General features: G+C 46.3%; 1 protein-coding gene across 7 annotated transcripts; it reads left to right on the forward strand.

Annotated features, from left to right (window-relative positions):
• Positions 1–659: 659 nt before the first annotated feature.
• gpatch8 (G patch domain containing 8) lies at positions 660–23,644 on the forward strand. Of its 7 annotated transcripts, none has more exons than XM_019875733.1 (9): positions 4,072–4,149; positions 5,046–5,083; positions 7,756–7,774; positions 11,477–11,549; positions 17,772–17,839; positions 17,921–18,007; positions 18,086–18,229; positions 18,316–18,446; positions 19,145–23,644. In XM_019875733.1, exons 4-9 carry the CDS (start codon positions 11,543–11,545, stop codon positions 22,929–22,931), a joined length of 4,224 nt encoding a protein of 1,407 aa, XP_019731292.1. In that variant the 5' UTR covers positions 4,072–4,149; positions 5,046–5,083; positions 7,756–7,774; positions 11,477–11,542; the 3' UTR covers positions 22,932–23,644. The 7 variants fall into 7 exon arrangements, with proteins under 7 accessions (XP_019731290.1, XP_019731292.1, XP_019731296.1 ...); XM_019875737.1 differs by lacking the exon at positions 5,046–5,083 and adding an exon at positions 13,194–15,297; XM_019875736.1 differs by lacking the exon at positions 4,072–4,149 and adding an exon at positions 13,194–15,297 and having other exon boundaries at positions 4,674–5,083.
• Positions 23,645–23,772: the final 128 nt, after the last annotated feature.

The raw sequence follows: 23,772 nt of genomic DNA on the forward strand, positions 1-23,772 counted from the left end.
GTAACCAGAAACCGCAAAATTTAACATGCGGGCTTCAACTTTTTTTTTTTTTTTTTTGCTAAGCAGAAAAATGTGTAGGCAATTTATTACGACATTTGTCAAATACCTCCTTTAGTTTCCAACGAGTGTTTATTCGTTCATTTACTGCTGACATTTCTTTTGTGTCACATAAACTTTAAGAAAAAGAAGAAAAGGTCCTCATCAGACCGGAAATGGACAGAAAATAAGTTTATCTTGCGCAAAATATTGACATCGCGAAGACTACGGATAAAAGAGACAATAGTCAGAGGCACACAAACGCCTTAAAGTAAAATAGGGATGATATTTGTTTACTTACCTAGCGTCTTATTAGCAGTAGGCGTTGGTCGTTTGTTGCGACGGAAAAGTAAGTTTGAGTGAATTCGTGTTTTTTCCTGGTTGATTCATTTTTTTCAAAGTAACCGTCACACTCATATTTTTGCCATAACAGCAACACAAGTTGTACAACAATTTAAAGTTTATAAATAGTCAATTGCTTATTTCACTTTTTATCTTCATTAGGTTCGAGTGTCATGACACTCTTTGTCCTTTTACAAATGCGGCGATTCTTTTAATTTGAAGTAAAAATTGGTGTCCAAATATCCTGTATGAGGTGGCGCGTTTAACAAAAACTTGATGGAGACCGCAGAGTTCTGCTGTCTTGAAGTCCAAGGCGGAAGTATTTTTTCCTTTATTTATTTACTTCACCAATTATTTTTTATTCGTAACCCACCTAATTACCCGAATTCTTAATTTCGGCCCGTCTCACACTTTTAACTAACGATTAAACAAATACCTCAAAATCATTTACTGGTATTTGCTCACGCCGTACTGTAAAAGTTGGGGTATGTTCAACGTTTTATTTACTGATTCAGTGGTCTTTTGTTTCGTGTCCATTACTTTGATATATTAAAATCAAAGACAACATTCTCATTTTATTACTCTAATTAAACACCGAACCTATACTGGATTGAAAACAAAAATAGCCTAAATAAAAAGTTACCACTAGATGGCGACATAATAGTCTTGTGTCAACTAGTATCCCAGTGACCATTAACAGACCTGAGCTACATAGTTTTTTTTAACTCAGTACACTTTAGGAAATACTTGTATATACATGGAATAAGGTTGTATTTCTAACCTTCTAGTTTTAGAGGTAACATGTTTAGTAATAACGCCCCTCTCAATTTGCTTAGCTTTTTGCGAGCTAAAGGCTAATTGGTAGCTAATACAGTAGTCTACCGAATGCGCAACACCACGGTGCGTTCCGCCGGGGGACACACACGGCCAGCAAAGAGAAGCTGCTGTGTTTAGAAAATGGCCGACAGATTTTCTCGTTTCAACGAGGATCGTGATTTCCAGGTAAAACGCCACTCGTGTCTTCCTTATTTTGTTTTTGTGCGTCCTCTGTGATGTCTCGGGATACACATAAACGTGCCCGAACACTGACAGCTGATTCGTTTCTGCATCCGTTTGAGTCGTTAGCATTCGCGGCTAGCCAGGCTAACGGCAGTGCACTGCGGCTCTTGTCAAATTTCCCCGTCCCCCCTTTCGATGTTTCGGCGTTTTCTAAATTAACATCCAGATCATTTTTTTCTGACCCGTAACACTCATCTGCCTCTGCAGCAGCAACTCCGCTGACAAACCATGCAGCGATACATTCAATAATTGACACCGAATTGCTCTTTAATGACCTTGACAAGCATGGATGTTTATCGACATATGCTAACAAGGCATGGCTAGTCAGCAAGCACGTCGCTAACAAGTGCGTTGATTGTGTTTTCGCGTTCACATTACTATGCAATGACAGTGATATTGGTATTCGGCAAACGTCTATGGTCTGCACTTCGTAGTTGACTTCACCCAGCTGACTGTTGTTGATTGAAATACTAAATTAACTGACGGTAGCATGATCTAAAGCACAAATATGATTGATTGTATGTCTTGATGCAGTTCAATCAGTCTAAGCGCAATGGTAGCAACATGCTGTAAATGTCAACGAAGCGAATTGTTACACCTGCACGACACTCTTTGTGCTGTGCAAGTTGTAAATGAACCTGCTCTTCGTCGTTATTACAGCCTGCTTTTGAGAAATTGATCCATGATTCTGTTATCTGCTCTGCGTCTCCACCCGATCATCCAAAACACTGCATTTTGTGCTTGTCAGTGTTTAACCCTAAATTGTACATTTAATTAGTTGACATAGCATTTTATAATTTAACGAGGTCTGTGTTGTATAGTAGTCTATTTTACATTAGCGTGGTGTTTTCAGACTATTTTGATCAAATTTAAGGAAAAAAGGGAATTATAAACTTGCATTAATACAGACAATATATTACTATCTTGCTCCAGAGCATGCATTCCACCCTATTACCCGTTTAGGTGATTGGGTAAGGATTCCAATTAGGTTAATTTGTTGACATTGCTTCCCCAGTTTACGTCCACCTCCTAATGGGAAGTTTATGGGAGAAATGCAATCTGAATGTGTCTGTTGAGTAGCGTCCCGGTTCTGCACAATGTCACTGTCAGTATTCGGACTGGTTCAACCAAGGAGAGATGCCCATTTCCAAGCGACTGTGCGCCGGAAGCATCCGCGGATATTGCTGCAAACTGCACACACTATTGACCTGCATTGTGCTTTACCCAGGCGGCTTATCTGAAGCGCTGGAAACACACAGCTCTGTTATTTTAGGTGTAGAGCACACACAGAGCTGGTTGAAACTCTATCGCTTCCTTTCTAGTGGAGGACATTCGAATACTTTTTTTTTTGATTGACAAATCAGGCAAAGTCAAAATTGTATTATGTCGTAAGTACTGCTGCGACAATCAATTGATTCAATTCAAAAGAAAGGTTTGAAAAAAATCTCAGCCTTGAACCTTCGCAGGGATCGTTTTTCCACATGGACCACTGTTAATGCAGTTGTAAAACCGCTGCGTTTCGAAGAAAAAAAAAAAAGATGGAGTAATGCACAGTGCTCCAGAGTCTGGAGAGTAAAAATATGCCGCGGATTAGCGGTGCATTACAAGCACACGCAGTGGTCTGATGGCAAAGTCACTCGCAGGAGAGTTATAGCGTGTGTGGGTGAGAAATCGATTTGCGCTTCTCCGGCATCTCTGCTCAACATAATCCCTCCCTCGCTGGCTTCACCAGTGCTGATGCAGGCTCCTGTTTTAATCTGAATTAGTGGCCAACATAGCATCAAATCACCTCATTGTGGGCTGGTAGATTGTGCTAGCGAAATCACATTCTCTGGCCCAGCAGTGTTAACCTCAGCAATTCCAAAACTGAACTGAAGTATGTGAGAATATAGCAAGATATTGTGATGGTTTAGTAGGGCTTCGCGACATGGCCTCAATTAACATCTTTAATTTTTTAAAAAAATATGTCTTGGAAATCAGGTTTCCGATAGTAATCAGTTTTCCCCTTTGCTTAAAAAAACCCTAAATGACAATCAACTTTCACCAACATAATAGAAATAAATATTTCGTTACAGGTAAACGGAAAAAATACGTCCTCTTGGAATCATGTCTCTTGTCAAATTCTGTCTGTATAGGAGAGGCAAGGCGATTTTGTTCAATTTGTGGCTTCCTTGCACATACCTCAGGTCAATCACTGTTTTTCCAACATATCAATGTCTTTGTCAATGTTCACTGCCATTACTGTCTGCCGTGCAAAGGGAGGACTATTTTGAATTCTTTGCATTTACTGCTCACGTGAAGGTTGGCGGACTTGACGAGATGCAACCTTCGCCTGTCCTCCGCAGCCCTAGACAGGAAGCCATCTGCCCGCCGCACAAACACTCCTTATTTGGAATAAACCGGCTCATAAATTAATAGTCCGCTGCTTTGCGGGTGTATAGCTCCTCGCCCCCATGCAGGATGAGTGGACATGGCATTCATGTGTACGCTTTTCATCTTGGCAATACATTCTATTTTTGTTTGAAGTCGAGACAGACGATATCACATTTACACAAAATGTTCTGCAATTGCGGACAGTAAAGAAAAGAACGTTTCATGTATGTGAAATGGGCTTTTTAAATGTGTGTCTCTTAGGGCGGGAATCACTTTGACCAGTATGAAGATGGCCAAGTGGAGCTGGAGCAGGCATCCCTGGACAAGCCCATTGAATCGGTAAGGCCGCATCCCGTCGTCCCGCACCATTGGACCAGCTGTGAGAGTGGGTGATTGGTCCAGGCAGGGATTTTTGTTTTGTGTCAACGTTAAGCGTCCTCTTGACTCTCTTTAACCAATAGAAACGCGCATCTCGTGTCCCATTAATACCTCTCAAAGCCCCCCTAGCCCCTGTGTCGTCTGCTATCCATTTCCTGTGTGATGTTTAAGTTGATGGGATACATGCTAGGTAGATGTTTGGTTTGAGTTGAAAATAACGTCATCATTAGCTTTTGTTAGACTATGCGATGAGTAAAAGAATGGAGTGGACAAAGCACTGAGAGGAGCACCTCAATATGCTTCACACAAGCAAAAACAACACCTACAAGCGTTGAGCAGTGAAAACAAAAGTATCTCTCAAAAATTACGGGAACGTATATTGACAATATTGAACCACATGAACAGCAAACTAAAAATATTTAAAAGTCATGAAATAAGAGTAGGTTTTTGAAACGCATAAAAGAAAACAATGATTTAAAAATGTTGAGAAAACCTTCAAGATATGGGGGGGCGGGGTAGCAACATTTTTAACCTGGATTTAAACGCATTTAGACTCGGGGCTAGAAGGAATTTTGGCAGTCCCAATTGGCCAAGACCAGGACCAGAAGACACCTGTGTGTCTTCTGGTTTAAACATTATATCTTGATTTATTAATCCCCAACCCAGTCCAAATCGTCGAGCAGTGCTTACTCCACTCCTCAAACAACAAAACACGTATTCGATGATGTGAATGGCTGCGTGCGTGCGTGTGCGTGCGTGTGTGTGTGTGTGAGACCGTAGTTTAGAATTTGTTTGTGTTTGTAGGACAGTTATCTTATTGTACACAACTTGGGGTGTTCGACATTTCTCTCCTGCAGCGAATTGGCTCCCCAATTAGCTAAGCAGCAATGACCCGGTTTGTATTTGCACGCTCTGCTTTCTTACTCCTGTCTCTAGGGTCCTTGTAACGCTTTTCTTGACTGTTGTTGTCTCTCTCTTTCTCGCTCTGACTCACCACTGTTACACTCTCAATCTCTTCTCTCTATCTCTGTCTGAATTTCTGTCTCGCTCCCTCCCTACTACACAGTGATTCGGTGTACAGTACCCTCTGTCATTCTGTGCTGGCATGGTGCTTGTGCAACTGGGACTGCATTTTCTTCTTTATTTTTTTGGCTAAGAGGCACGTAAAGAATAGCGCAGGCAGCTGTCTATTTTTTTACTGTCTCCCGTCCTCTCTGTCCCCTCTTCAAGTGGTCTCTGAAGCCTCGAGTTAAGCAGGCCCCAAGCCGTTCTTTGCCTCCTTGCAGTCGAGCCAGACCTCTTCCTCCCTGAACCAGTCAGACCGGAACAACAGCCAGCACCAGATCTGAAACAATTGCAATCTGTACGCTGTTACGCACCACAAGTAAAGCTGCAACGAAAATGGCTCTTTCTGTTTGACACCTATTCCCGCATGGAGCGAGTCATCCACAACTGTGTGGGTGGCGGAGAAATACAAAAGGACGAGAGGTGGCCTGCTTACCTGGTTTGAGTGGCTCTTCTGCTCCTGCGCTATTATTTATGACTGGAGGGTGGGGGGGAGACACACACCGAGAGCTGAGCTGCAGTTGCCAACCATGCAACGTTGTTCGAGTAAAAAGTGGTCAAATGATCAAATGCAGATTTATGTGTTCAGTGGTACCTTGATTTCTGAGGAATGTAAATAAATTGGTTTTTAAAAAGTGTCATGACTGCACGTTCGGATAAGCCAGAAGCCACGGCAACTGCGCCCGAGCTGTGTGCCCATTAGAGGGCGGGGCCATCAGAAACGTGTCTGTGTGAGCTCCTAGACGTGAGTTTTGGGCTACTGTAGCTGATTGTCTCGTCGCCGTCAAACTTTAAAACACGTTCAACTTTTTACAACCGTTAAAATCTGGCAAACGCCTTTGGAACCTTGAACGTACCCGGACGAAATGACAACATTGCGCAAACACTCGCCAACCTTCACCTCTTGGTGAGGGACGCGCTTTAATAAAGGCTTTGAATACATCAATCCAAAAAAACAAGGCTTTAATTGACGTTAAAATGTCTGTAAAAAGCGAACATGTGATCATACAATTTTATGATGATCAATTATACGCTCAAATCTGCAAATAAGTGAACATTCCTTCGAAAATAATGTACCATATGACTCTTGCGCAACCAACAAATCGTCAATGTGGTTTTAGTTGACACTGACACGTCATTTATGAACAGTACCGTAACAAAGATGGACCATTAAATAAAGTGTAACTTCAAATGGAATTAAAAAGTCTTGCGTTTAATCCGTCGGAACCCTGTCAAGGTACCACTGCACTTCGCAGAGCCCGATCATGACCGATGGTCTCACAAGCTCGTCTTATCTTTCAGTGAATGCTTCAGCGTGGCATCTCGGAGCCCCCCTCCCCTCAACCTCTTGTTGTATGTCATTCATAGGCAGCTAGAGGTCTGTGGTACTTGACTGGGATCTTTGACTGGTGTCTTTACCCCTCTCTCTCTCTCTCTCTAACAATGGTTTTGCATTGCATGCGTGGTAATATTCAGTACGACACCTCCGATTGTCGTCTTCACCCCCCTCCGCCACCCTCTCCTTTTTTACTTCCCCCCTCGATCATCCACCCCCACCCTTGTCTTACCCGACCCCCCCACCCCGACCGATATGCAGTGGGCACCCTCGGAGCCATAAAATGCACATCTGTACGCCAATCACTTAGACGGACCCCCCCGCCAATGATTTTTAGTGGAAACCAGATGAAGGGAATTTCTTTTCCCAATCAACCGCACGAGTTACCACTGACTTCCTTTACTAGTCCCTCACGTACCTTTTAAAGGCATTTTACTCGGCTGCAAACATCAGAATGGAGAGGTAAGTATCCTGCCTGTATGTTATGAACTGTTCTTAGAATCGAACATGTAACTCTGATTCACTTGAGTCACAACGGTCCACCTTTCAGAATGGACCGTTGCACAAGCGCCACCCTGCGCCGCTGGTGCTCGACAAGTTGTGAAATGTGGCCCGTCAGCGCACATGCTAAATTTGCCAACGCATAGACTACTTTATAGTCATCTCAGAACTTGACAAATGATTTTAGCGATGCCATTTATATTTCTCAGCCAAAATGATATCCACTAAATCCCCCCCGATTGTTGGATCGACCGACTCCGTTAGTACTCTGAGGTCTCTAGGTGGGCTCCGCTGCATATCTCTTCCCACGGCCATATCTTTGCAAGGCACTGTGTCGGTAACAGCGCAGTGCACACAATCTCCAAAACCCGCCCCACCCAGTTTGTAGAGGACTTTTGTTTGGATAACATTTTCTGCTTTTCTTTTCTCCTGTATTAACAGTTGGATTTTTGGGGGGTGATTTTTTATTTTATTTTTTTTGACATGCCTACCTTTTCTGTTTGTATACAGTATTGATTTTATTTATTTATTTTTTATGTTAGCAGAGAGAAGCAGTTTTAGATTTTATTTTTTTTTTAAAGTAGTAGACAAAGTTAGCAGAATTAAAGTTGAAAGCGTTTGGCTGGATTCTTACGTTGTGTCACGTGTGACTGTTTTTTTGACAGCCCAGTATTTTAAAGCCAGGTTCGTATGGAAATGCCTTCACTCCACTTGCACTGCTGTTGGACTCGCCGTCTTTTGCTTCCATCCGTCCGTCCTTCCGTCTGTCCGTCCATTCTTTTGGTGCACTCATATCTGTCGCTCCGACACGCCGCCGGCACCTCATCTCTGCCGCCAGTCACAAATCTCGCCCTAACCAGCCCTTCCCCTTTTTAAATATAGACGGAAGGAAACAAGGTTTGTGCAACCACATTGAAAGAATTTGCAGCATTGTCTTATTTTAATCGGGCCATTTGCTCGGGGAGCTTCTTATTAGACCGGCTTCTCTGAGCCTCTGCCCTAAATCAACAAAGATGCTATTGTAGCATAATCTGGCAGTATAGGACTGAGAGAGGCCAATAGGGTGGGGTGAAACATCCTCTGCACCATACTCTGCAATGTCCCCCGAACACACACAATGAAATCAGCGAACCAGGCTAAGAGGGAGGAAATGCTTCAGAATCCTCACGTTAGCCGGGTAGTTATGCACAATCATAGCTTTTTGAAATGGCCTTAAATTTGAAGTGCGTTTCCATGAAGTGGTGTAAGTTGGTTCGGGGTTGGCTTGGTACTGTTTGGAACTCATCTATCGCGACGAGGAGTAGTCTTGCGTGGTAACATTAAATCTGTAAAATAATCAACTGCCCGAAACGAATGCATTTGTGTTCTTGCTGTTATTTCCCTAACGTTACATGTTCGGCGCTATACATGTTGTCAGTCTCGGGCAGAATCCTCGCATCGTTTTAAGTATTTGAATCCTATTAACATCAACACAAAACCACACCAAACTCAGGCTCAATTGGTCATTTAATAAACTAAAAAAATGGCATATTCATCGACTCAGTAAACTGCGCTCGCGCCAACCTCCTGACCAGACAAAAAAGCCTTTGATATTTAACAAAAGCAAATGAGCGTGGTTCCATCATCTTCGTCAACTCCCTTTCAAAATTCTGAGAGCCGTCAATGATGCGATACAAAAAAAAAAGGCGAGCTGAAAAAAGGTTGTCTCCTAGGCAAAAATAAATCTGCACGCAAGCTTACCTTTCGTTGCTTGTGCTTCCTTCTGCGCAAAGCTTCACAGGTATTTATTTTGAACAAAACTGACTGACTGATTACTTTTTACTCGTTGGTCTAAATAACAACCAGTCTTTTTGGCTTTGAGACAACGTTTTGCTGCCTGGCTCCCGTAGTGTGTGAATCATGATCCTCGCACTTCGAGAGACCAACTAAGCTCCACGTGAGCAAGCACTTGGCAACGAAAATTCTCTCTCAAGGAAAAATCTCAAAGCGACCCGGTGTGGGGTGGCCGCCGTCTGCCTCGACAGATTGCAGTTACCTCCATCGCTACTGTGTTGTACCACAACACCCACCATAAGGTTGCCTAAAAGCGGTCTGCTGTGACGCATTCGTATTTTGCCACTTTTCAAACCACCTGACGATGGAGCTGTACCGTAACCGTACCACTTGGTGGAAACATGGCTCTCAACTTCAACATCATAATCACACTTTTGACATGGAAAGTGGCCTCTTTGGGTTTGTTCGGGCCCACCCGAGCGATGCTTGCAGAATTGTTGAATCGGAAGCGGTTGGCATTGAAGAAGCCGTCCCAAACGAGGACTTTGTTTGGCTGAGATGCTGTGCATGCTGCGTGTAACCGCCACTCCCCTTCACATGCACTAACCCACCCATACTTGTTTATCTTTCACGTCCCCCGACCCAAAACGCTTCCGTCCGCCATGGCTCAGCCTGCTCTCTACTGCCCCCTGTACATCTCATCTATTTTTTAAGTAAAGAAAAAAAAAAAAACACCAAAAAAGGGCCCCGTTGAGCCATCACCACCTTCTCTGTGCCTGATCCACCTGAGACTAACTCACTTTGGTGGCGTTAACACGCTCCCTCCACTCCCGCCTCCTCAGATGTATGTGCACCTTTGGTAGTGTGCTACTAATACCCAAGATGCTTTTTGTTAAAGCCATTGTAACAAAAAGCTGCATGCAGGTTTTTTTTTTCTTTTGTTCCAACCCCCTTCACCTTCCGTTTTCGTGAACATTGATGTCAATCTCTTTGTGATTATAAATATCCTTCATCTTTGGTTTGTATGTTTTGCTTATTTTTTTTGTTAGAATGCAACACTGAATGTCAGACTAGCCCGGAATAGTTATAATCACAATAGAACAACAACACTTTTTACCAAGACATTTTCAGTGTCATGTTTATTTGTGCTTGAGGTTGTACTGTAGTGTTGGGGACAGTATTGCATTTCACTTAATGTTTTCAGGTTGTTTTTTTTTTTTTTCCTTGCCGACCCATACTAGTGACATAACCGTCTCGGGAGACTTGCACATTTCACCCCAGAAGTTTGGAAGGAATTCCTGTTGCGCATGTTCATTCGCTCCTGTTTGCGATTCATCTTCACTGGGTGGATTTTGGCAATAATATGCAACAATCCAGAACGATTAGACTTCAAAATGAGATGGATGGCCTCTTTGCGATTGGTGTGGGAGGGGGGGTGAAAAAAAATATTGTTATGAAATTAGACATCAAGCCAGGCTAACCGAATACCCTCAAATAGTGAGCTCCCACTTCAACATGTAGAGAAAGAAATAGCGTTGGAAATCATGATAATTCTTAGCTCTTGTCCTCGTTCGCGTTGCAGGTGACTGCAGCCTGCCCCAGCTGACTTCAGGCCAGTCAATCAAAAAGTAATTTTTAACAGGAGAGTCCTCCAACGAATAATGACCTTGTCCCTTGCTCGTGACTGTAGTGCAAAACTGGGTAAATGCACGAATTTGCAACCTGCATCGAAGGTCATTTAGTCCAGTTCAGTGGGCTCTTTCATCTTTATAATACCAATTTCTATTTCCAAGAAGAAGAATAACTAAAATACAAATAGAACATGCACAATGGCAATTTCCGATTTGTTTTCAGTGGTGCTATTTTTTTTGCATACCTCATCTCCCTCGTTTTGGCCTGCGCATATTCCCTTCACGCGTGCGCATTCTGTCCACCCCCCCGGGCCTTGTAATGGTAATCCAAGGCCCCGCTAGCATCACTCCTGTCTCTACCTCTTGCTTTTTTTTCTTTTGTGTGTTTTATTTGTGACAGCTCCGTGTTTCATGGTGCTCCCCTTCCGCCACCCCCACCTCCTGTCATGGTTACAGAATCACAGCAAGCTTGGAGTTTCTGGTCGTCATTTTGTTAATGCAAGATTTCCATACTTGTTCTGTGTCACTTTTTCTTTGTTGACTAAGATCTTGCTCTGTAGTGGTTCATATCTATCTGTGTGCGCTTGTTTGTGTGATGCATATATTGCCCTTCTTCCTCCTTCCCCTTCCAACTTTTCGTGATCGATGTCATGGCCTTCAAATGGATGTTCACACACTCCCACGTTAGGATTTATTGTAGTGTACAGACTACACATAGCCTCATTTAACGATGGGGGGGAAAACAAAAAAAAAACAACAGCGCCCCCTCAGTCTCCCCACCACACTTGTGATGGAAGACACTGACGTACACTTTGTAGTTGACGTGGATGACGTTAATGATGACGATGGTGGTGGTGGTGGCTGTGCTGATGATTGCGTGAGCCGAGTGCTTTGTTGTTGTGTGAAGCGGGACTCCACGGCGGGAAAAGCGCCTCTTATTATTGGAATGTTTCTGGTTTCTCTCCTCTCTCCTGTCTGCTAGGACAACATCGGGCACCGGCTGCTACAGAAACATGGCTGGAAGTTGGGCCAGGGCCTGGGCAAAACCATGCAGGGTAAGCGCTCGCTCATCCACGCACAGCCTTACGACCAACGTACACTGGTGCCATTCGCCAGTTCTCTCCGTTCACGTTTCCAGGGTCCATCTTGGCCAACTGGCCTCACTTTGTTGCTGTCCTTCTGCTTCCTCTCAAACTTAACATGGGAGGAAAATATTTTTGGAGCTGAATAAAGAAGGGGGTACGGGAGGCGATTCTTGCGATTGGGAAGTGCATTTGATTTACAGACATTCGGTTGCCTCGAGTAAAATTCACGCCGGAGTGTTTTCAAGGATTTCGATTGTTAGCCTTCACTTCATGAAGTTGCCTTGAGGTCAGTCGGCTCTCCTCTGCAGAATTTAGAGTCTCTGTTCCGATATCATGAAATGTCCTGAACATGTGAATTTTCAATTAGATTGCTTTTGGTGTCTTGTCTGATCCAGTTCAGCACATGGATCAGAGGTCAAGAAATTGTGCCTAAGAGCCAGACTGGCTGTGGGTGAGCCATAGCGGGCTAGATCGTCATGGCGTTAGCGCAGCGGTGCTCTGCTCTTTGGCTCCGAGTGTGTTTGCTGAGCCCTAGTGTGTCATCTAAAACGCCCAGACACTTCCTATACTACTGGTAGTTGCTTTTTTTTTTCCTCCACCCTTTCTTTTAACCTAAACTTTTGACTTTATAGTTTGCTTTATGCACTCAGTCTTTGCAGTGTACACAAAGCGCAGCTTGAGTTTCCGTATAATGTTCGGCATTTAAACTCCACAATGCTGCCATCTATACCGGCAGTTTCATCTCTCTCCCCCTCACAGTGTCTTATGTCTGACGAAAAGGGCGATTGATGTACATTGCTGACTCACATTTGGACACTTCATTGCGTTAAGCCAGCGGATATGAAGATTGCTTGTTGCAGCTGTCTTGGAAGCCAACACCTCTGATTCAATTTCATAAACATACGTCATACATCAACCGGAATATCATTTGACATGTCATCGCGGTTGCGTTCTGCACAGGCCAACAAGGAAGCACGAAAGCCCACTAAGCCGAATAAGTACTGTAGGTAGAGCCATCAAAGACTTTAATTAAAATATATGCACGTAATAAAGGAATCGAAGTTGTATTATTTTGTATGAAATATAATGTGAGGTCATGGTTATCTGTGGACATCATCGTAAATTAATAGTACCTGAAAAAAACACACACACACAAAATTGGACAGGCCGATTAATCAGTCGGACCCAAAACAAGAAGTCATTGGCGGGCTTGGCGTAGCTGAAATTTGTCGGTGTGGCCTTGAGAAGGCGCCGCGATATTCTATGGAACACGATAAGGATGTTTGCTTTGTGCGGAGGAGAGAGCGCAAGTTGCAGAGGGCCGGCCCCGGGCGCCGCCGCTGACGTGCGCTTACGTAAGCTTTCCTGCTTTGTGTGCAGATGTCTCTGCGGCAAAGTGCCGTCCACTCAGACAAATCGGGGGGTTTGTCCTCCTGCTGGATGCATTGACTTGCAACACAGCAGTTGTGACTTGTTGAAGCGCCATGGTTTTAATCCTCTTTTGTCAACGGGGGTTTGCATTTTCAAGTGAAAAGCATTGTCCCCTTTTTAAGTTTTCCACTGTAATTGACTGTGTTCTTATTCTTCTTTTGTCCCTTTTTTGTCCCTTTTTAGGTAAGGTTTGTTGGATCCCTTCTGTATGTCAGTATGCGAGCGTGCGTGCGTGCTTGTGTGTGTGGGTGTGTGTTTTCTTTCTCCCACTCGGCAGTTCACCTCAGTGTAACCCCCCTTTATTTTATTTTTTTTACAGTATACTGTAGGCTATTGGCCTCTGTAAGCTTCCATCTCTCTGCTTCATAATCACTAAACCTTTATCCGAATCCACCCCCCCGATGTGAAGCGCTTTGATTTGAGCAAAAAACAGCAGTTCATTGAAATCAATGTAGACGTAAGAAGCCGTGATTCCATCACACCCCCAAGAATCATTATTTATCGCTAGCTCGTTCCTTCCCCCTCCCTCTCTTTGTTTCGGCGGCTGCTACGGGGAATCTGATTGGCTGCGTCCACGCCTCAGACTTTGAATGGCTTGCAGAGTAGACCCAACTTCACCCCCCCTCTCTGCTTGTTTGCCTGTTTCAACTTGAAAACAACTTGTGACACTTGGATGTGTGTGCCTGTCACGTGTCGGACTGATGAGATGTGTGTGTGTGTGTGTCTGCGTGCGTGCGTGCGTACGAGCGAATGATTGTTACTGTAACTGAGCGGGCCATAGCGTCAACTTACAGGGAAAACCTCACCACCCTCCCACACCCTCAACATCTCTTGTTGCCTTGGTTACACACTCCCACCCATCCTCCCCTCTTTCTTTAACCCCCTCCGCCCCCCCTGCACGGCATGTTTGTCTCAGAGGTGCACCGTTGCCTGGCTCCGACTTGTCACACTCCCCCTGGGCTTTAAGCAGTGTTGCTGTTCGACGCATTAGGGCGGTCTTGCACAAAATGGCAGAATAAAACCTAGCACAGGAGTAGAGTGTGACTTATGGTAGTAAAGGTACCGCGTGCGTTGCATGTGTCGAGCCCTGCTTAAAGTCTGGCGGGTAAATTCTTCAGGTACGTTTGTGTGTCACGTCTTTATTGGGGGGAGTAGTTTAAATATGCCCCCCCTCCCAAAAAAATAACAAGCTTTTGGATTAAGGGGTTTCTAACTTCACCAAGGCATCTTAAAAGGGGAAGATGGCGGTCATCCACAATCGAGAGCTAAGCTGACCACATTTTGATACTCCAAAACTCGATTCTGTTTTGGAATGGTTCCATTAGCACCCTTAGCTTGTGTGCTTCTTTTATTTTTGTCTGAGCTGGTAAGATTCTCAGCCGTTTAAAGTTAATCCCTCACCCAGTAAAGCTCCTCCAAAATTCTTCATTCATCAAGGATGGGGAACCTTGAAAACAGTTCCTCTGAGGGTTTTGTTTGTTTGTGGAAACGCACGACGGGCCAGATAAACCGCTCCCAGGACCGTCTCTGGCCCACGTGCTGTAGGTTCCCTTGCTGTGCACTATGTGGACACAAGTTTTGGCACATATTGTCTTACCTCGTGAAAAAGTGAGTTGAATATGCAACACCTTTGACTGAGAGGGCCTTCCAGCTGGCCATCACGATGCTAGTTTGGCCTCTTCTCTACACCAAATCCTTTCAACAAAGTTTTTAAGAACTTTTTTTAGGGGGGCGGGGCATTGAAAGAAAACGGCCTTCCCTGAACTGTTCCCACTGAATTGGAAGTCTACGACTGCCCTCGGTGTCTTGCTGGTGATGATGAAGTTTTCAAGAGATTCAACCTCTGCCATTTGGCATGTTGTCCCAATACTTGCGTCCGTACAGTGTAGCTCTGCATTATCCCTACAAAGGGGAACATTATTGGCACAATGGTGTTTGGGGCATATTCTGGTTGAGGGAATGAGATAAATACCAAAGAGCCAGGGCACTGGGACCTGTGGTTTGGAGATGGTGGTGAGAGGGAACCTGTAAGCACCTCGCTGTGTGTAAAGGGATGTGGGCGGATGGGGGGGTGTGAACACATTGACGGGCACATTAAGTGCCTCAGGTAATAATCCGTCCCCCCCAGCCAAGCTCCACAACTCCACACACACACACGCATCCACACGTACACACCCAACCCCGCCCTCCCTTCTCTATGTGTCTCAATCTTCCTGCTTAACCAATTGGTGTTTCTTTTTTACAGCGATTTGATCCTGCCCATGTTGTGCTGATGGTAAACTTAGTGGTAAATGTTATTTTATCCCCCAATTGAATTGTTTTTTTGGTTTTGTTTTGTTTTCTCCCATTTTTTTGTTTCTCCTGTCATCACAGCACCAATGCTACTACATAGGCTTTCAATTCTCTCCGTATTAGTCCTCATTCTGCTGCTTGTATATATTATCATGCATTACGTATTTCTCTTAGAACATTGTCATTTTGTTTTCAATTTTTTTTCCTTCTTTTTTTTTTTTTTTTAAAAAAACCTTGTGATTCACACCTTGTGATTTAGATGCACATCATTGTTGTCTGGTCCCTTTCTTTTTCCACTGGGATGGGTAATGTGGACGTTTTGTCACTGTGTTTGACGATTGGTGGTAAGATTTGGGATGCAATTGTTAATGAATCTTTTAATTCTGGGCTGGGCTTGCGACTCCATTCAGACGAACCACTGCAGTGGACTGACGTGCATGCCAACCCCCTACCAGTGTACTTATTTAACTCTCTGGATCAGCATACCAGACAATCACCCATTTCCCCCTTTTTCCCCCTGAATTAAGGAATCATCAGTGAGGCAGTCAGTTTGAATGTGCCTCTTTCACTGCATAGTATCCAGTCGGCTCTTTGGAGTTCGTGCAAAATTACCACTTCAGAAAAGTAGATCCACAGTTTCCCCACATTTTCATTTTATATCATTTGGCAGGGTATTGCCGCCACTGCCTTTTGTTTCACTCAGCAACGTCCTATCTTGCAGTAATGACATGCGAGATGACAAATAGCAAGGTGGGCAGCAACAATTGGTTGAAACACATTAAGGAAATGACTACGAGGTTCAGACATAATCTTTGCCCTGGCACCCGAACACTTGGGCCTCTGTTATCGCTCCTATACACTTTTGCTCATTAGTGGAGCACATTAGTCAGGGCAACTCTCGTTGAATACACTCCTGAAAATGACAAAAATAAACACAAGTCAATGTTAACTGAACTTATTGATGTGCGTCAGCTGGAGATGGAGCAGTAATGGACTCCACAGTCTCAACCTTTGCTGCACTGGTCCATTTTCTTGCTGCCTCTCCTCCTCCATTGTCTTGTTTCCAAGTTAGGTGGGCAAAAAGCAAGATGGGCTGTGCCCCAAACAGACACGAATAGAGTTGAGGCTGGTACTGCGCAGTGGAAAAGGGTCAAAAGGATCGAAAGAGTTGACAGACACTGCAGTGGGACTGAGAGTCCAGGCAGGCCGTAACGTTACAATGCCCATGCATTTGTGATTTCAGAATTGAATGTCATTGGGCTGTGATGATTTCTCCAAAGGAAGTCGAGGAAACAATTTCCCTATTCTTGGCCTGCTATGGGAAGAAAAGAACTCACTCTCGATATTAGTGCATTTATATTGATGGAAATATTTCAAAGTAACAGCCATGAAAAAATATTAGTTGTTAAATAGTATTTACATGTCCATCCTTGTAGCTATGTCATACGCCCAATGGTATATGCGTAAACGTGATTCACTGCAACCAAAACTACGTGTGAGGGGGGTGGGGGGGTGGAAGCTGAAACCATACTGACACAAACTGAAACGAAAATCAGTAAAACTGGTTGTTGTATCTGGCTGGTAAGAGGAGCAACACACACTGGTCCATATATATATATGTATGTATATATGGGAAATAGAAACTTGTGAGAATTCCCTGCCTATCTGTGTCTGTACCCCCCGACTACCCCCCCCCCCAATTTCCATGTGTTCACGGGTAAGTATCCCCATCCCTTGCACTGTCACCATGGCGATACCTTGGCCTGTGACGTCACTACTGCTGTAGTTCATTGCTTGTGTCTTGTTTTTGTTTTTATTTGACTACAGTATGTCTTTATCTCGATCTGCTTTGTTTGGCTGATTATGAGTGGATTAAGCCGTTTACATCTCAATCTTCCAAGTAGTGTTGATTTCTATTTTTTATTTTGGTTGTCTTGTTGATTTTTTTTTTTTTTTCTCGACAGTTACTTTCCTTCTGATCTAGCTCTTTTCACAGCTTACGGGTAAACTTTACAAAGAGGTTTGGGGCAAGTATTTAAACTATTGACCGAGAAATCAGATGACACTCAGGAAGGGATGGTGATGCAATGGGCTGCAGAATACACAACGAGGCTTTGTTGTCCTCACGGACGATGTCGCTTGTGTGTGTGCGCGCCGACCTGTTGCTCCTCCCTTTTTGTCGACAGTTAGATGATGAATTATAAGGTATATCACAAATTTGAAATTTGTTGCACTTAAGTACATCAGTCACCAAGTAATCGAAACTTGCTGTCTCATCAGTAAGCTGTGAGAATGGCTGGCGTTTGGTTCACTGTAGCTTTCTGGTCTCTTTGCACTTTTTTAAAAGGCTAATTTCTCTAACCCCAGCACCCTATGCTCTTAAAAGCAGGCTGTCTCCGAGCTGGCCTTCCACCCAGCAACTTTAAGAAACAACTCACCTTGTCATTTCTCTGTCTCTTGTTCCCTCAGGACGCACGGACCCCGTGCCCATTATTCTTAAATATGATGTCATGGGGATGGGACGGATGGAGATGGAGGTAAGGACGCTTTATGTAGATGAAGCAGTTTCTAGCCTGATTTTTGTTGGATTGGACTGTAAGTAATGTCCTTTTTTTTAGATGGACTATGCAGAGGATGCCACAGAGAAAAGAAGAGTGCTCGAAGTGGAGAAGGAAGAGACAGAGGAGCTACGGCAGAAATACAAGGTGAGCCCTGGTCTGGCCATAACTAGACCACCAAGCTCCTTTTAATCTTTTTCTACATGTATGTTTCACCATCAACAGGATCAGATTGAGAAGGAGAAAGCAATTGCAAAAGCCCTGGAAGACCTGAGGGCTAATTTCTACTGTGAACTGTGTGACAAGCAGTACACCAAGCACCAGGAATTTGACAACCACATCAACTCCTATGACCACGCTCACAAGCAGGTAGAACTTGGGTGTATCCCTTCGGAATGGATGACCGCCGTTTTTTTTTCGGAGTCATCTAACACCGTTTGTGTCCCGTGTCTCAGAGGCTGAAAGAGCTCAAGCAGCGTGAGTTTGCTCGGAATGTGTCTTCGCGTTCCCGCAAAGGTGGAAAGAAACAGGAAAAGATGCTGCGCCGTCTTCACGAGCTGGCTGAGCAGAGGAAGCAGCAAGACCGGTAGGATGTTTTCATTCAGTCTTCCGCCGCCCTCTACTGGCTAGAAATAGTTGATCAAGGCAGCGAATGCAGCAGTTGTCAGTTGTTAATAACGTACTGCATTTAAAAATGAGGTATGAGGGATGTAACTATTTAAGATCACCGACATAGTGACCAAAATTGTCATGTTTGTCGGTATTACCACCGACACATTAGTATTATTTCAAAATGTAAATGATAAACTTGGCAAACTCTATCAACATTTTGCACATTAGAAATTTTAAACAGAAGCGACCGAAATGAATTTTCCTCCATGCAATCTTCCAATATGTGTTTGAATAAACCACTTGACGTTGACCTCTTCTTAATGGTCCCACGAATCTAATATATTAATTTAGCACCTTTTATTTTGTTCATGTGCTGTGAAGACAATGAAAGCATGCTAAACCCAGGATGTCTTATCAGTTTACAGTCGATCTCGAGGCACCATTTTCAAGGAAGGTCATAGCCTATTCATAACAACTTCTTTCATCTTGTTAGCTGACGTTGCTATTACAAATTGCTGCGTAACAGAATATCAAGACGACCCAGTGACGCTCTGAGATGTTAAACACGGTACTAGCTAACTAGGTATCAGATATTTGTGTCTTGTATTGCACACTAAATAAAGTGCCAAACAACAAAGCGTTTCAATTGAATCTTGTCATTACTCTTTTCAGCACTCCGGGAAGCGGACCCATGTTCAAAACCACCACAGTGGCTATAGATGGCGAGAAGGCCGAAGATGGAGATATCTTTGCCCCCGAGAGTGCTGTTGTGACAGAGCCTGCCTTCGAGGTCTTTGTTCCAGACAAAAGCGAACGAGCCTCCCCGAAGCCTGCGCCGACATTGAGCTTCTCCTTGGGCAAGAAGAAGAACTGCTCCTCACCTAGCGCCAGCGCGTCATCCAAAGTCAGCGTGTCGTTCTCCTTCGCCAAGAAGGCACCGGTGAAGCTGGAGACAGCGGCTGCAGTGTTTACCGATCCCGGCGAGGAGGTCATCGAAGGAGAGGATGGCGAGGAAGGAGAAAAGGCGGCGGTCCAAGATGAAGCGTCTACCTGCAACGCTGACAGCCCCAAAGGAGGCTCGCGCGTAAGTGATGGAGGAGAGTCCAGCATTGCGACGGGGACAGAGGAGATGCAGCAGTCCAACGACGGAAACTCGCTGGCTTCGACGCTCAACAAGCTGAAAATGATGATGAAGAAGGAGGAGAGCTATGCAGGACAGGATCCCCAGTACTACCACTACATGCCCCCAGCGCACTGTCGAGTGAAGCCTCACTTCCAGTTTCTGTTGTTCATGAAGGCATCTGATCAGAATCAGAGTAAAGAAGACGAGGAAGATGAGGACGAAGTGCAGGAGGAGAAGGTTGAGACCGTTTCTCAGGAGTCCAACGTCGTCGAGTGCAGCAACGAAGATGACGATGATGATGCCATCACCGCCTCAACCCCTGAAGCTCAACAAACTCCTCAGCCTTCAAAAGTGAAGGAAGAGGACAACACTTCATGCACAGTGGAGACGACTCCTGATCTTCCTTCTTCCCTAAAGCAGAAAGAAGAAAGCTCACCACCACCGCAGCCTTTGGACTCCAACTTGGGTCCCAAGATCCCCATGGGTCCGTTCTTCCCCGTGTTGAGTAAAGATGAGAGCACCACCCTGCAGTGGCCCTCCGAGCTCCTCGAGTTCACCAAAGCGCCGCCTTCAGTGTCTTACAGCTGCAATCCTTTATACTTTGATTTCAAGCGGTCTCGTAACAAGGGCATGCGTGCTGGGAAGGCTGTTAAGTCTCCAAAGCCCGGCGAGCCGCCCGACAAAGAAAAGCAGAAAGAGATAACCCCTAAGGCCGAACCAGTTGCTAAAACAGAGCTCAACAGTGATGAGGCTGCCGCGAAGGCGCAACATGGCCATTCCGAACGCGGCGATGAAAAAGCAGCGACGGGTGGCGGCAGCGCCAAGAAGAAAAAGAAGAAGAAGAAGCACAAAAAGTCGGCAAAACATTCGAAGCGCAAAGCGAAAGATAAAGATGCACTCGCGGAAGATGCGCAGGGCGAGACTGAACCAACTCAAGAGACGCCCAAGAAAAAGAAAAAGCACAAAAGAAAGAAGAGCAAGAACAAAGTAGCGGATCAAGAAGAGGCTGCAGGTGAGGAAAAGGAGAAAGCCAAGGAAAAGTCTGAAGTTAAACCCGAGCCTTCCTCAGTGCAGGCCCCAGTTGGAAGAGTCGTAGGAACTGGGAAGCGGAAACGGGCTATGAAGGGCCCTACTAGCAGGTCAGGACTGGAGGAAAGGAGCACTGGAAAAAGCTTAGACAAAGCTATTCCCTCTGAGGAGCATGGCAGCAACAAGCGACTAAAAACTGATTCCGGGCCCTCCCAGAGCGCCTCTTGTTCCACCTCGGCTCAGAAAAGCCCGGGTCCCGGAAGACCTCCCAGTAGCGAGAGTGAAGAGGAAGGTGGTTCCACCACCCGGCGTTCGCGCCATCACCGGTCGAGTCCTCGGGAAGAGCGGCGTCACCACAGTGAGGAGTCGAGGCGCTCCTGTAGCCGCTCCTCGAGACGCGGCAGCAGCCGTCGACGGCACCACCGCGGCAAAACCTCCCAGAGTCGCTCTTATTCCAGCAGCTCTGACCGCTCCTCAGCGGGTAGCAGCGCCTACAGCCACCGAAGCCGCAGCTACTCGGACAGCTACAGCGACTACAGTACAGAGGGACACCAGCGCAGGCACTCCAAACGCTCGTCGGACTCGGACTACGAAAGGCGGGGCAACCGAGGGCACCGGCGGTCCAGGCGGCGCCAGTACTCCTCGTCCTCCTCCGACGACTCCCGCTCACGTTCGCGCAGCTACAGCCGCAGGAAGCGGCACCGGCGGCACCACCGCAGCACCTCCAGGAGCTCCACGAGCTGGAGCCGCAGCACCAGCGTTAGGTCCTGGAGGCGCAGCTACAGCCGCAGCCGCAGCTCGGGTAGCCGCTCATCCAGCTCCGCCAAGGGCTCCCCGCACCGCCGCAGCGCGCGCAGCCGAGCGGGCAGCGAGACCCTCCGCAGGGACTTTAACCGCACCAGCGTCTATCGCTCGCAGTCGCCGCGATCCGCCTCACGCGGTCTTACCCGCACCGCCCTCAGCTCGCAAGCTCAGCGGCTCGGCGGAACCCGGGATGCAGGTGAGTACAAAAACTCCCTCACGGCACGTCAGCTCTTGGAGAAGATTCAGTCGAAAAAGAATTCAGACGATCCCATCGCAGCAACCAAATCTGGTTTAAAGATCAAGGACCCGCCGCAGGGATACTTTGGTCCCAAACTACCCCCATCGACCAAAAGCATGCTGCCGCTTTTTGGTAAACTTCAAGCAGCGAAGAAAGCACCTGTGATCCCACCGAACAGAACGGATGAGTGTGACAAACCTGGAGAAGGGAAGAGCACAGAGGCTGATGGAGAAGTTATCCTGGTGGAGCCCATAAGGGAATTCCCGCCGCCGCCTCCGCCACCACCACCTCCGGTTCCGCCAGTGCAGAAAGTCGAGGAGACCCCACAGAGCATGACGGTACAGGAAGAGACGCAACAGCCGACATCAGACACTCAGGTGCTGCAAGAACCCCGGCTGCTTTATGAGCAGGACTCCTCCGTGATGATACCTCAGTACCAAGGGGAACTGGGGCAGGAGCCCTTGCAGAACCCCATGATGGAGACCCTCATGCCCGACATGCAACAGCAGCAGCCCCCGATGCACGGCTACCCCATGTACGCGCCTGCCGGCCTAGAGGAGGAAGGCCTGGAGGCAGAGGAAGACGGCCTGGCACCGCTGGAGAGTCAGCCCATCACGTTCACGCCGGAGGAGATGGAGAAGTACAGCAAGCTGCAGCAGGCGGCGCAGCAGCACATCCAGCAGCAGCTGCTGGCCAAGCAGGTCAAGAGCTTCCCGCCGGCCGCCGTGGCCGCCACCGCCGCCCTGGCGCCGGCGCCTCCCCCGCCCGCCCTACAGCAGATCCACATCCAGCAGCCCGCTGTATCGGTGGCGTCGGGCACGTCCATCACCACCGTGCAACACGCCATCCTGCAGCACCACGCTGCCACCGCTGCCGCCATGGGCATCCACCCGGCGCACCACCCGCACCCCGCCCATGCTCAGCTGGCCCAGGTGCACCACATACCCCAGCACCACCTCACCCCTATTTCCTTATCCCCCTTGGGTCCCACTCTTGGACACTCGCTGGGACACGCCGGGCTGATCCCCGCCCACCCCACCGCCTTCCTTTCCGGGCAGCCCATACACATCATCCCAGCCTCGGCGCTCCACCACACACCCTTGGCCCTCCACCACGTGCCCCACGCTGCCCTCTACCCTACGCTCTTCACACCCAGACCCTCGCAAGCGGCGGCGGCGGCAGCAGCGGCCCTCCAGCTCCACCCGCTCCTCCACCCCATCTTCTCAGGGCAGGACCTCCAACATCCATCTAACCACGGCACCTGAGCAGTTGAGAAGTCTGACTGGACACTCATTCTTCTCTTTTGGAGGTTTTTGCAGCCCCGCCCCCCTACTCCAGACACTGGCTTGGTTTTGCAATGCGGTACGAAAACAGGATGTTTTTTTTTTTAACTCACTGGATGATTTTTTTTTCCCCTGTATTTTGTATCTTTGTTTTTCAGCCAGTGAATAAATGGCCAAAGCCATGAGAAAATTTGGAATGACAAGAAAATACAGGGGTGAGCAACTATATACAGCCCATACGTCATTTAAGGAGTACCACCCCTGCTTTAACATGACTACTTTTACTTGCAGTAACGTGTACATATATCAGTGTGCAATCTGAAGAATTCCACCCAAAGAATTGGTGGCCGAGATCATCGCGACTATTTGCGCTACGATTAACCCCCCGGCCCCAATTCGCAATGTCGGGTGACATTTCTTGCACTGAAATCTTAGTCAAAGATTGTAGTATACTGCAATAAATTTTTTTGTTTTGTTTGTAAATTATTTTCCAAGATGTGCTTTTCCAAGAAGGAAAGGTAGTTTTTTTTTGTTTTGTTTCTCCGTTGTGTATTTTTGTTTTGTAAATAACCTTAACATTCTAGCGGTTGTATTGGTCAAGGAAGTTGCTCTCTTGCCTCAATGGGCCTCAAACTGTAGCTACTCTGTATTTTTCTTTAAAACTAACTGTTTCAGCCAATAAACCCTTGAGTTCATCCCTCGTTTTTTTTGGGGGGGGGGGGGGGATTTAAGAACTACCAAGAACAATGGCAACTATCCAATGTGACAGTAGGCGGCGCCACTGATCCTTGGAGTCCAAACCCAAAGTTCAAAGTCCTCATGA

Source organism: Hippocampus comes, unplaced genomic scaffold (genome assembly GCF_001891065.2).
Source record: "Hippocampus comes isolate QL1 unplaced genomic scaffold, H_comes_QL1_v1.1 scaffold93, whole genome shotgun sequence".
In the NCBI taxonomy this organism is placed as follows: Eukaryota; Metazoa; Chordata; class Actinopteri; order Syngnathiformes; family Syngnathidae; genus Hippocampus; species Hippocampus comes.

Bases quoted from the DNA above. Each gene is read 5' to 3' on its own strand.
- gpatch8 (XM_019875731.1), top strand. From the start codon at position 1,336: ATGGCCGACAGATTTTCTCGTTTCAACGAGGATCGTGATTTCCAG. The intron at 4,150-11,476 runs GTAAGGCCGCAT...CCTGTCTGCTAG, and splicing joins TGGACAAGCCCATTGAATCG to GACAACATCGGGCACCGGCT. The intron at 11,550-17,771 runs GTAAGCGCTCGC...TTGTTCCCTCAG, and splicing joins CCTGGGCAAAACCATGCAGG to GACGCACGGACCCCGTGCCC.